General features: G+C 48.9%; 1 protein-coding gene and 1 long non-coding RNA gene across 5 annotated transcripts in view; one reads left to right on the forward strand and one right to left on the reverse strand.

Moving 5' to 3' along the window:
- Positions 1 to 253: 253 nt before the first annotated feature.
- The window catches only part of Grin2a (glutamate ionotropic receptor NMDA type subunit 2A), a 422,446-nt gene continuing 409,635 nt past the window's right edge, over positions 254 to 13,064 (forward strand). The window contains exons 1-3 of the mRNA XM_005084556.4: positions 254 to 378; positions 959 to 1,149; positions 2,644 to 3,075. Of these exons, the coding sequence (XP_005084613.1) occupies positions 2,662 to 3,075 (414 nt within the window). The 5' untranslated portion in view covers positions 254 to 378; positions 959 to 1,149; positions 2,644 to 2,661. The remainder of the gene's footprint in view (positions 379 to 958; positions 1,150 to 2,643; positions 3,076 to 13,064) is intronic.
- On the reverse strand, positions 4,298 to 12,172 carry LOC110343641. Of its 4 annotated transcripts, none has more exons than XR_002385939.2 (4): positions 12,066 to 12,166; positions 11,164 to 11,339; positions 9,755 to 9,965; positions 4,298 to 4,408 (listed from the first exon to the last, which is right to left on the reverse strand). It is a non-coding gene; the product is annotated as an uncharacterized LOC110343641 (long non-coding RNA). The 4 variants fall into 4 exon arrangements; XR_002385941.2 differs by lacking the exon at positions 4,298 to 4,408 and adding an exon at positions 5,992 to 6,443 and having other exon boundaries at positions 11,164 to 11,300; positions 12,066 to 12,172; XR_002385938.2 differs by lacking the exon at positions 4,298 to 4,408 and adding an exon at positions 5,992 to 6,443.

Consider the following 13,064-nt stretch of genomic DNA (forward strand, 5'->3'; position numbering starts at 1 on the left):
CGCCCAGCACGGAGCTAGCCGGCAGCGAAGGGCCCGGAGGGAGCTGCGGTCCTCCGCCCGCAACCTTCTCGGCCAGGGACCGCGGGGATCCCCGGCCACACGCGCGCGCGCTCCCACACTCACTCACACACACATTCGCTGTTCCGGACGCCAGGCTGGAGCTGGGTTGCGGAGAGGGTGTCTAGGCGCGCTCAGAGGACCTGGCAGCTGCTGTCCGGAGTGGAGCAGGAAGCTGAGCCAGGGCTCAGAGAGAGAAGCTCCCGGGGTGCTGTGCCGGAGCATGGGGACGGATGAGCTCTGAGAGTCGCGGCCGCAGCAATCAGCCCTGGAGATGACCAGGGGCGGCCACTGCTGAGAACTATGTGGAGAGAGGCTGCGGTGAGTGCTGGCGCGGGACGCCGAGCCTGGGAGGGCCCTGTGATAAACCGGTGGGGGGAGGTCTGGATAGAAGGGGGCGGCAGGACGCACAAGAGGGTCGCTACGTGGGAGTGATCACACCTCCCTCGAGGATCCGGGACCGCGGGAGCCCGCGTCCTTCCCTCCCCCTCTTCTCCTCCCGGCTCATCGCAAACTCAGCCAGCGCCCCCTCCTTCCCTCCTCTTTTTCTCTCCCTACCCCCCAACCCCCTCGTTCAGCAGCTCCTGGTCGCACAACTCCCAGTAGCCGGAGCCTGGGTGGTGGTAGTGGGTGAGGGTGGAGGTTCCCACTAAGCTTCTCGTGGGTGGCCAACCTGGGGCTCCCACTCTCTTGTGCGTCCCTGAGAGGAGCTCCGGTTATCAGTCACAGGGACTGAAGATCCGCACCAAGGGTGTCGTGGGCACCGAGCTCCAGCTCCCTCTCCGGTCGAGCCCCTAGGGTGCATAAGGGGGCTGTGAGCACTGCAGACTGCATCCCTCCCCCACCTTCCCCCGCGCTGGTGGGCTGACCCTGCCTCTCCGTCTCTCCTCCGCCCCGGTAGAGCCCTGCTGCAGAGCCTCCGGCTGGGATAGCCGCCCCCCGTGGGGGCGATGCGGACAGCGCGGGACAGCCAGGGGAGCGCGCGGGGGCCGCAGCATGCGGGAACCCGCTAAACCCGGTGGCTGCTGAGGCGGCCGAGATGCTCGTGCGCGCAGCACGCCCCATTGCATCCTCCACCTTCTCTGGCTACAGGTACGTCCTGGTTGGTGGTATGGGCTTCGTGGGCCTGGGAGAAGAGAGGCTCAACCGGTGAGGAGAGAGCAGGAGAGGGTTCAGGAAGGTGGGGGGGGGAGCGGCGAGCGAGAGAAATCCGGAGAGGGAGAGTCCTGTAGCGAGGCATTGGAGGAGCACCAGGTGGCGCTGCGTCCCTGCATTCCACCTTGCTCACCCTAAATGCCAGGGCTGGAGTTTGCCCCAACTTCCCCCGGGTGCAACAACAGCCTGGCCGAGGGGCACGCACCTGTATAGGCATGCACAACTGTGCAGGCATTTGCAGGCAAGCTCTGTTGTGCACCTGATACAGTACTTGTGTGTGCACCGCCTGAGGACGTTTGAAGGCTCCAGCTGGCCGTGGGCATCTCCACGACGGCCTGCGGATGTGCGCAGAAAAGCGCGTGTGTCTGTTAGCGTGCGCAGCACACTGCCCACGTGCATCTAAGATTTGGCTCCAGGGTCTGCAGTGGAAAGGCTGGGGAGGGGTTGTACACTCCACATCCATCTGAGAGCTTTTTGGGAGCCTATCCCCTCACCCCCGCACGTTCTTTGCCAGCTCCCACGCGCTGGCCGGCTTGAGGGGGGGTGAGGGGTGGCGCACCTACTCTTCAGAATTTTGCATTTCACATGGCGTGAGAGACTGTGAGCACGCTTGGTTGTGTGCACCCATCTGTAGGGGGCGGGTCCTGGGGCGGCTTGCCATTGAGCAGAAAGCCAGTTCATGGTTTCTCCCAGCAAGGTGGGGAGGTCGGGGGCCTCAGGTTCTCCCAGGCACCTGGGAGCTTGGGGTCACAGAGAGCATCCTCACTTTCAAGCCCTTGGGATGTATCCTGCAGGGGAGGAGCTGGATCTGCAGCCGGTGGGTGCCACTAGTCCAAGAGCAAGATCTGTGGCGCACTGGGCGAGATCCCAGGGGGTGGGGTCAGTTAACCATCTAGGCACCGGACAGATTCAGGCTGCTGCACACAGGCACCGCCTATCACTCTGGGGCTGGTTCGGAGTTCGCTGCACTTGAGCAGGGGGCGGGGTCGATAACTTGGTCCATGCACCTGCGGAAGAAGAGGGTTGGAGCCAGCCTGGTCTGGGCATCTGCTTGTGGGTGGTGGTGGGGTTCATGGCTCTCTGGGCGCTCAGGAGCTGTGGTCGGCATCAAATTTGGGGAATCTTGTCTGGGATTTGGACCCAGCTGGGCCTGGGGGAAGTCGCTGGAGACAGGAGAGGAGAAGGCAGGATGCCAGGATGGGCTTGGGGACAGGGATGGAGAAATAGCTTGATTTGGAGTGATAGATGGAGATGGACGTGGGACGAGGGATGTGGATGGCATCAGCGATGAGGACTCCAGCGAGCGGCCAAAGCAGTCAGTGCTGGGGCCCTGTTTCACACTTCACTTCTAGAGCAGGTGCTGGGGCAGTCATTCCTGTCACCTGAGCCCCTCACTTAACGCCCTGCCTCTCACTGTCCTCCACCTCACAGGGACCCTAAGTGGCGACCATGGGCGGACTGGGCTACTGGACCTTGCTGGTACTGCCAGCCCTTCTGGTCTGGTGCGGTCCGGCGCAGGACGCGGCGGCGGAGAAGGGTACCCCAGCGCTGAACATTGCGGTGCTGCTGGGCCACAGCCACGATGTGACAGAGCGCGAACTTCGAAATCTGTGGGGACCGGAGCAGGCAACCGGTTTGCCCATGGACGTGAACGTGGTGGCGTTGTTGATGAACCGCACCGACCCCAAGAGCCTCATCACGCATGTGTGCGACCTCATGTCTGGGGCGCGCATCCATGGCCTCGTGTTTGGAGATGACACCGACCAGGAGGCTGTGGCTCAGATGCTGGATTTTATCTCCTCACAGACTTTCATCCCCATCTTGGGCATTCACGGAGGTGCATCTATGATCATGGCTGACAAGGTAAGACTGGGAAGAGATCTTCTGCCAGGGTCCTGGAGGGCGGATTCCACAAATGGCAGCCACCACGGGGGCCTAGGGAGCCCCTAGCAGCTGTTGGATATGAAAGCAGTTAAGTGGCCTCTGGCCTGTGAACCGTGCTGTGTCTCTCTGAGCCCGACATGAATGGAAACACCCTTTGCTTTTGGTCCTGAAGATGGGGTACACAGACGCACCTTGGTGTGCCAGGATGAGTACAGAAGATACAAAAGTAGGGTGGGGAGTGGTGATGCAATGTTTGGAGAATTTCAAGTAGCTCAGAGGCAAGCATGGGGGCACTTGGTCAATATGGCTATTTTCCTGCAGCGTCAGTTTTTTCCCCCCAGAATCTCCATTTTCTTTCTTTTGGTGAAGTGATTAAAACTACTTTAAAAATTCTAAGGATGAGTATGTGAGGTTTCTAGAAAACGCAAAAGGGGACAGATTCGTGTTTGGCTAGACTTACAGGAACGGATGTGGGAGCCTGAGAACCGCAAGGCTAGAGGCATGGGGGGGGGCTCTGCCTCCAGGGAGCAGGAGTGGGCACAGTAACTCCAGGCCCAGAGTGTTGGAGGGCACAGAGATTTCCTTAGGTAGCTCTTGTGTGAGCTGTCTGCTCTGCTAAAGGGCTTCCAAAGATTCTCAAATGGAAGGCATTGCCTCTGGAAGATTGGCCTTGGTGTGGAAGTTGAATTTCAGAAATGAAAAAAAGTGTGTCTGACCTTATGGGCTTTGGACCACAGTTCTTTGGAGCACTGGTTTGGAGAAGATGGGAGAGGCTTAAAGGTTGAGTGGGATGTTTGGAGAGCTTGTTAGGAATGACACTGAAGTCAAGAGAGGGAAGAAAGTTGGAAGGGAGAAATAAAACAAAAAAAATGAGAAAAAGAGATACCGAGTGTGCTGTCACTCCACATAAGCCCCAGGAAACCTGGGAAGGAAGGCCTAGGAGTACTTGTGTTCCGTGCCAGAAGCTGGAGACCTTCTTGGAGAGTATTCCTTAGGTAGCAGGAGGAGGAACCGGTGGATATTCATAATAGCACTTTCCTTCTGCCTTTCTCAAAACGCTGCTGTGTTCATCAAATCAGCTTCAATTATGCTCGGTGCATCCCAACAGCTCCTCTGGGGACTGTGTTAATTCTCCCTGGTCTCCTGGGCTGAGGCACATGCAGTGAAAACACACAGCTGATGCAGTATCTTACTGAACACTGATTTCAGAAGGTCCTCTATCTGACGGTATCTCTGAGGTGAGCATCTCCCAGCCACCTCTTGGATTTGGAGGCTCCTTCTCTGGTGTACTGAAAGCAGGGGATGGCTGAAACTGCAAAGTGACTTAGGGTCACTAAAACATCCTGAAACCCTCAAAGTGACTGAAGCAAGTGGCTGTTAAGCGACTTCACCTAAAACGTGCAGTGGATGATGAAAATAGAATCCTGTTTTTCTGGTCTCAAGCTGTGATCCAGGGCAACCAAACCTAATCTTTAACATTATCGTTCCTTATTTAAGAAGGACAGACATTTGGTTTATTGCATAGGAGGCACCAAGTCATGGGGAAGAGGCAGTTGAATCAGCTTAGAGGGCTTGTTCAATCAAGAAGAGACCACCCTATTTAGTAGAGGGGAGAGGGGATTAGATTGTAAAATCTATTATCATTGACCTTCCCTTTTAAAAGTTTTGGTCATAGAAGCAATGCACAAAAGTGAGTACACAAAAGTGAGGGCATGCACAGAAACAAATTAGGTAAGAAGGCACATGCCTTTGATGCCAGTATTCAGGAGACAGATCTCTGTGAGTTCCAGGCTAGTTAGGGCTACACAGTGAGAGTCATCAGAGAAATCTGCTACCAGGTGACCTGGGAAGGTGGTTTGAGGGTGGGAAGGTTGTGTAGCTTTCTGGCTTTTTATTCTATGAGCTGGCAAGTGTGTGTGGCAGGCTCTCCCTCACACAGTACAGAGAACCCCAATGTGAGCACTCCTTGGTATGCTATGACCTTGACCACCAATGAACCTAGATCCATAAGATGGTGGTCTCCAGGTAGTTCATCCACTGTGCCTCACTGAAAGGGAATTTTGAGAAGTCAGAGGAATGGGTCAATGCAATTTTTTTCCTGGAGTGAAATTGCCTTTTGTAGATGCAGTTAAAAGTGCATTTAAGTGAACAGAAGCATGTATTTAAAAGTAAAGAAGAAAAAGGACCTGGGAGATGGTAAGAGGATGGTGTGATAGGACAGTTCCAGAGAAGACAAGATTTGAGAGAGATGGAAGAGCAGGAGAGAAGACAGGACTGAGTGTCCATTAGTCAAGTACACCATAGTGACAGACTTCTCATTGATTTGGGGCTATCCAGAGTTGGCTTAGGAGACATTTCCTTTGTATCTGTAATGGGAGATGAGTCAAGATGGCCAGAAGTCACTGAAGTGGGCAGATACACCACTGGGAATATGCTGGGTCTCATGTACAGGAGTGATGTGGGGAGGAGTGGGCTTGGAGGGTGGTGTTTGGAGAAACTTGTGTTTAAAAAGGAAAGAAGCTGTCTGAAATGCAAACAGCCTTTCCTTCATTGGAAATGCATATGTTTGGCTTGTCTCCTTACCACCTGTTTGAGTTAGTGCTTAACATTCAGTGGACTTTATTTAGCTTTATGGAACAAGTCATGAGATGTTGTCTAAGACTGCCTTGCTTAGGTATGCTGACAGTATTGTGACCAGAAGCCTTGACCTCCCCAGTCTGACAAGACCCCATAAGGGGATTCCAGTTGGGTAATGTCACCCAGAACATACCTATTTTTTTTTTTTACTTCTGACTTGACAGTGTGAAAATAGTTGAATATTAGCGAAAAGGAATACACACACATGCACATGTGCACACACGATTTCACACATTTAAACCTTCAGGCATACATCACTTTTAACCTTTCTCTCAGGCTACTTCTTGACCCTTGAACAAAGCTTTATATCAGTGGTTATCAACCTTCCTAATTCTTTGACCCTTTAATACAGTTCCTCACGTTGTGGTGGCCCCTAACTATAAAGTTATTTTCATTGCTATTTCATAAGTGTAATTTTGCTATGGATATAAATAACAACGTAAATTTATCTGTGTTTTCTGATGGTCTTCGGTGACCTCTGTGAAAGGATCATTAAAAAGGAGATGAGACCATAGGTTGAGAACCACAGCTTTATACTGAGTGTAGTGGTGTCAAGTGGCAGGAGTTTGGCGTGTTGATTTACTGTGATGGTGCTGATTTTGGCTGGTATTGGTGGGTGGTCTTGCAATCAACGAAGTTGAAGGTGAGCATTAAGCTTGGTGTAGATGAAGCTCTCACCTCATCTTGGCTTGTCCAATTGAAATAGACTCCTGATGCACAGGAAACACAGCAAGTTGATCAGACCTTTACATCTCTGCTTACCATCCTTGAACTCCTCCTTTTTCTGACCTCCAGGTAGAAAAGGCTGGGTTCATATTTTACCTACATCTCTATGCCAGTCACTGTGTGTTATTTGGTATGTTTATTTTAATTATTTAAGAGTTACAGAAGGATTTATTTATTTTCCTTCATGTGTGTGATTGTTTTGCTAGCATGCATGCCTATTGGATTCCCTGGAAGTAGTTGTGAGCCATCACAAGGGTGTTGGGAATAGAATCTGGGTCCTCTGAAAGAGCAGCAAATTCTCTTAACTGCTTAGCCACCTCCTCAGCATTTGTATGTTTATTTTAAATGTATGTGAGCAGCATGTGGAGGCCAGAGGAACCCTTTAGCATTGTCTCTCATGTCCCATCAGCTTCCTCCTCTTAGAACATAGGTCTTTGAGGGCAGATTTAAAAATGTATTTATGTGGCTATGTGTTTTTGAAATAATGAATTCTTCTTCATAACAATAATGTCTTCATTTTGGAACACTTAGAAAGTACATTAAAGTTAAAGGAAGAAAATAAAAAGATTGTCATAAATTTTGTCAGTGAGATTAGCTGTGGCAGCATGTGGATGCATTCCTTCTAAGAACAGTTTATACTGTTCTTAGTGTACAGAATTATACTATTTTTTAAAAAAATTTGAGACAGGATTTCTCTGTGTAGACTTTGCTGTCCTGGAACTAGCTGTGTAGACCAGGCTGGCCTTGACCTCACAGAGATCTGCATGCCTCTGCCTCCGGAGTGCTGGGATTAAAGGAGTGTACCACCACTGCCTGGTGAATTACACTATTTTTATGCTATTATTTTTTTTGTACAATGCACTCTGGGATTTTTGACCAGAAGACTCATGTTTTTAGTTCTGGACAACTCTCTGGCCTGTCTGTTGGGTACTTCCTCTCTTGTTTTCTTGATTATTTCCGTGATCTTGAATTGCCCTTTCTTCATTGTGCACATGTGCAACTCTATGCAGAGTTTCTCAACCAAGCCTCCCTGTACTGTACTTATTTTTATATTTTCTTTGTGAGCTTATTTTCAGAGCAATTATATTTTAGCTTTAGTTGAAATAGAATTATATCACTTCATTCCTTCCCTCCAACCCCCGCCAGTAACCTTCCCCCAAACTCCTTCCATACTCTTCCTTAAATTGATAGTCACATTTACTTTATCTTTGCTACATACATATGTATAAATAGAACATGTTGAGTCAATTTCTGTTGTTTGTGTGTATATGGTTTTATGGCTGTCCAGTCTGAATTGGACAACCAATAAGGGGGCTCATCAGGGTCTCATGAACCCTGAGTAGCCTGGACTTTGTTGTATAGTTCAATGATGAACTCAAACTTGTGATCCTCCTACCTTTACCCACCAAGTGCTGAGATTATAAGCATTTGACACAATGTCCACTTTATGCAGCACTGGGCATCAAAACCAAAACTTGAGTAACAACCCCAGCCCCTAGTTTTAAAGAGTTTCTTCTGCCTCATATCTGTAAGGAGTGGGCTTTTTATCATTTATTTTCCCTTGAGGTATTGGGGTCACTGGGACTTATGTGTGGGAGTCCAGTGATCTCCCACCAAGCTGCCCTCCAGAACCAGGGATCCTAAAGCAGAGTTACCATTAACAGCTCGATCAGGAACATTCCCTTTTCTCTTCATGGCTTATAGTGCAGGGTGAACCTGTTTATATTGGTGACTTCCTTATGGCAGGGGCTTCCTTGGTTGTAGCTCTTGGAGGATGGTGTGGACGTCCCGACTTTGTTCATGGGGAGTGGCACAACTTTTCAGTGTTTATCCCCTCTACCCGGGGGTGTTAGCACTGTGATCACATGGTTTATGTTGTATCCATTTCCCCATGGGTCTCATGGCTTCCATCTTCATATTTGAAATTGTGAAATCTGATTTTTCCCTCTTTCCTTTCTTTTCTTCCTTGTTCTCTTTTACTGGTGTTTGGGCTGGAAAGCCTAAGTGCTCAGCCTATGCTCTGCCACCGAGCTGCGCCATGGTTCTAGCTCCCATCTTTCACTTGATGCAATTCGTTCAATCAAGTAGATAATTTTTTTGTGTGTATGAGTGTTCATGTACGAGTGTGTGTGCATTTGTGTGCATATGTGTTTGTGTGTGCATGTAAGAGTGTGAGTGTGTGTGTGTGTGTGTGTGTGTGTGTGTGTGTGTGTGTGTGTGACTGCTGGGTATGTATGTACCGTGGCATGTATGTGACTCAGAAGAGAACTTTTCAGGACTCGATTCTTTCCCTCCTTGTTTCTACCTCAGTGCCTATTTCAAGATGGTGGCCCCGAAGCTTCCAACTCATGCTCCTGTTTCTGTCCCTTTTCTCTGCTCCCCATCTTCTTGTGGAAGCGCTGGGATTACTGATATATATATATATATATATGTATATATATGCATATATATCTGACTTTTCAGGTGTGTTCTGAGGGTGGAGCTGAGGTCCTCAGGGTATGTGGCAAATGCTTCTACCTGCTGAGCCAGCTCCCTGGTCCAGTCCTCTGTACTTTTGATTTCTTGTTTTTCTTTAATACCTAACAATATTATACAAATATAAAAAAATGGAAATTATCTGTATAAATTTGGTGTCTTAGAAGCTGTGGAAGGAAGAGGCTTGAATATGTTCCCTCTGGTTTTGGACTAGTTTTATTTTCTAAGCTGCTTTTATGTTTTTAAAACCTGATTATATATTTTTGGAATTTTTCCTTAGAGTGCGTTCACTATAAAGAAGTTTATATTTGATTTTAAATGGCTGCAGAATGTTTAGACCATACTCAGCTGAGCTGTTCCTTCATACCCCCTTTGCTTTGGTTACTTGGTAAATGTTTGTTGATTGAATGAATCAAGTCATTGGTTCTGGTTCCAGCTTGATGCTGCTTCTGGATGGACAAACATGTCAGAGTATGTTTCAGGGCTCTTTTTGTTCCCTAAGCGTGGAGTGATTTCATACATGTGTTTCAGTTCTTCTTCTCTCTTTAGCAGGAGATAATTATTAGCCATCCTGAGTACTAGTGTGAATTAGGGGTTGCACATGAGCTGCCCCCCCAGCAGTGCTAAGTGACAGCTCAGTGGTAGGCAGAGGAAGTTGGTGCTCTTGCAACCTGGCAGCTCCTGAATTGGTTATGAGTGATGGGCCCATTAAACACCCAAGGCTCAGGGAAAGGGCAGACATGCAGATCTGAGTGTTGGAGGAGCCCACTCAGCGGCTGCTGCAGCATCGGCAGGGAACTGGGGAGGGTGGGAAGCCTACCTCTAGCTGCATGGAGAAGGCATGTCATAGGCAGTCATCCACTCCCTCCCACGTAGAGCAGCAGGGAGCAGCAGGCAGCATCTCAGAAGGCATGACTAAAGCTCCAAACGGCCCTCTAGCTTCTTGGGAATGGCTTTGACCCTTCATGGCTGTGGTTTCGTGCTTTGAGGGTTGTGTTTGTCTTCTTTCTGGTAGCCTCAAATGGAAAGCACTGCTCCAGATAGAGGGAATGGGAAAAGAGAGGGAGGGAAGAGGGACAGTGGAGGAACAGGACTGAGTCTTGGGTTCACCATGAGAGAGTCAGTGACATCTACTGACTCATCTTGCAATGAGGTCATCACGTAAAGAAGCGGTTATATGGCCATTAACTGGGTGTTTTGTTGCACTCACACCTCCAAAGCCTTTATCTTTCCAATTTCAATTAGTTACCAACACTTTAAAGTTTAAATCATAGCTTAAAAAAACTCTAAGTCCTGGCCACACTGCCGCTTCTCCATGGCAACTGTTGGCTGGATTAGCCACCTCTCCATTTGACAGGATAGCAATCTCTCTTTAGGCTCTACTTTCCCACTTTCCTGCTTTGTAATGACGTTGTTTCTGAAGGCTTTGGGAATCAAGACCTCTGATGTTTGTGAAGAAAATAGCTGTACCCCACTAATATTTCCTTCCATCTTTCCCTCCCTTCTTCCCTCCTTCGTTCCTTCATTCCTGCCCATTCGCCAGCCTGCTTTCTTGCCTGCCTGCCTTTCTCTTTCCCCTTATGGGAGAGCATGTGGATAAGGGCTCATGTACTTCATGTGTAAACGAAAAGGCCAGAGGAGATGGCTGGATGGTCTGCTCTACATCTCTTCCCCTTGTTTCCCTTAGGCAAGGTCTATTGCTGAATCTGGAGCTCACATTTTTGGCTAGACTGGCAGGTCACCAAGCTCTGGGGAGCCTCTTGTCTCTATCTGCCCAACCCCAGTGCCGGGGGTGTACATGCGGTTACATAGGTGCTAGGGACTGGAACTCAAGTCCTCATACTTATACAGCAAGTGCCCTCACCCACTGGGCCATCTCCCGCAGGGGCTGCTCTTTCATGGTGTATGTGCTGTCATGTGGATGCAGTTGCTCATTTATAGAGACATTTTGCCTGGCTGTTGCAGACCTTATGCCCTTCTCTGCACACTACTCTGGGTGCTGCTACCAGTTAGATTGAGTTGGAGCATCTCAGAGAACCTTGGGCCAAGAGTCTGAGAACCTGTGTACCATCCCCACATACCTGTTCGGCCTTGGAATATCCCTTCATCTTTCTCAATCTCCTGCTCTCCTGTGGCAAAATAAGAGTCTGGGTGGCATCATCTCTAAGACTCTTTCTAGTTCTGGAAATTTTCTCTCTGCCTTCAAGGAAAGACTAGCAAGCAGCTCACCAAAATGAGACTAGTGACACTGGGGGCAGAAGATGTCCGTCTTAATCTTTTAGAGAATGCTGAATGGTTAATATGTTGGCTCTTGAGTTAAATAACCTGTGTTTAAATCCAGGCTTCACCATTTGGTAGCTGGGCAACTGTGGAGGTCATTAAAGAATGAGCTTCAGTGTTTTCATCTGTAAAATGGGATGTGTCAGTTGCTTTTCTGTTACTGTGATACAAATACCATTATCAAAAGCAATTTGTGGAGAAAAGGCTTATTTTTGCTTATGGTTCTAGAGGGATAGAGTTCATTATGACTGGGAGGCACGACAATGGTTATGCTTTCCTGGTGACAGAAGCACAAAGGTGGCTAATCACTTTCCATTCACACACAAGGAGAGACAGAGACACACAGACACACAGACACACAGACACACAAGACACACACACACACACACACACACACACAGAAGCCAAGCAATGAAACCTCAAAACCTACCAGCAGTGATACACTTCCTCCTAAAGGTTCCATAACCTCCCGAACAATGCCACCAACTGGGGACCAATTGCTCAAACACTCGAGTCTGTGGTGGACAAACTACCACATGGGAACAATGTTTACACATGGTTTTCATGAGTTTGGGTGTGGAGTTAGGTCATGGATGAAGAGTGAACTCTGGTCAGTGTTTGGCTCATCTTAAATAATTCTTAAGATGTGACATACAGTGTTTACATTTTGTGGTTTACATTTTTCACCAACGTGTATTTTTAGCACCTACAGATGGGGGATTAAGAGAATATGAGGTTCTAAGGCATTTCCTATGTGAAATTGAGTCCTTAGAGATGAAGGATCCCGTGTGGCATGGTTCATTCTTCCCCCAGGGCTAGCCATGACCTGGCTCTGCCTTCTAAGGACTTACCACGAACTTCTTCCTGGAGTGATAAATGACGATCCCCACTTCTTCATGATAAGAGCACTGGAGACTCAGAGCAGGGAAGTTTCTTGATGACTTTGTAAAGTTGAGAAACCCGCTAAGAATAGCTGGTGCACTGACTGTGGAGAGAACAGTTTCCAAACCCGCCTATAACAAGCGCCCTCCTCCCTTCCCTCTTCGGCTGAGCGATCAGGAGGGTGCAGTCTTGCAGGTTGCAGCTTACCAGGTCTCATCTCGCCTCTTCTCTGCATGTTTGCCCTTTTCTCATTGAAGCCCCACACCTGTGGGCTCATCTCTACGCTGGGCAGTTGAAAGACTGTTAGGTGTGTGAGCTTGTGCCTGCAGGTAATTAGGCAGGCTTGGCTGTTGGTAGTTTTCTCTAAACTTCTGTTTCTGGTGTGGAAGGGCTGTAGAGCTAGAGCGGGGTACCTGGATTTAGCTTAAGCTGTCAGCAGGGTCTGGTGTTCCCTATTGGCTGTGTCCGGGCCTCAGCAGGCTTGAGGTCCCTCTGGAAATGAGCCATCAAGTTCTAGTTCTTACGCCGGTAACCCAGAAGTGAAGAGTGGGTGGGTGACACAGGAGCAGCTGGGAGTGGGGGTGATCTCTTTGACCTTTGCACTTCATGATTCCCCCAATTGGACCGTATGTCGTACTGGGCATCGGGCCTTGCGGTGTAGAGTATTGCAAATAGTTTCTCATGTAACCCTGCCAGGGATTAATGACTCAGTGTGAACCTGGGACTCTGGCAGCCCCAGAAACATTTGTTTAAAGATCCTCTATGTTCAGATGAGGGAATAGACCTAGAGAGGGCTGTGGAGGCCTTGTTGAGAACCACATGGCTAGAAAGTCGGTCTATTGTTCTTATTTTTTGCCTATTTTATTTCCCTTCTAAGTGCATGATTGTGAGCTCAGTGGGTTATGGGGACGAGCATCAACACAGACAACCACCAAGTTTTATTATGGACAACAGACTTTAAAAGATGT

The sequence above is a fragment of the Mesocricetus auratus genome, unplaced genomic scaffold (genome assembly GCF_017639785.1).
Source record: "Mesocricetus auratus isolate SY011 unplaced genomic scaffold, BCM_Maur_2.0 Super-Scaffold_100007, whole genome shotgun sequence".
Taxonomy (NCBI): Eukaryota; Metazoa; Chordata; class Mammalia; order Rodentia; family Cricetidae; genus Mesocricetus; species Mesocricetus auratus.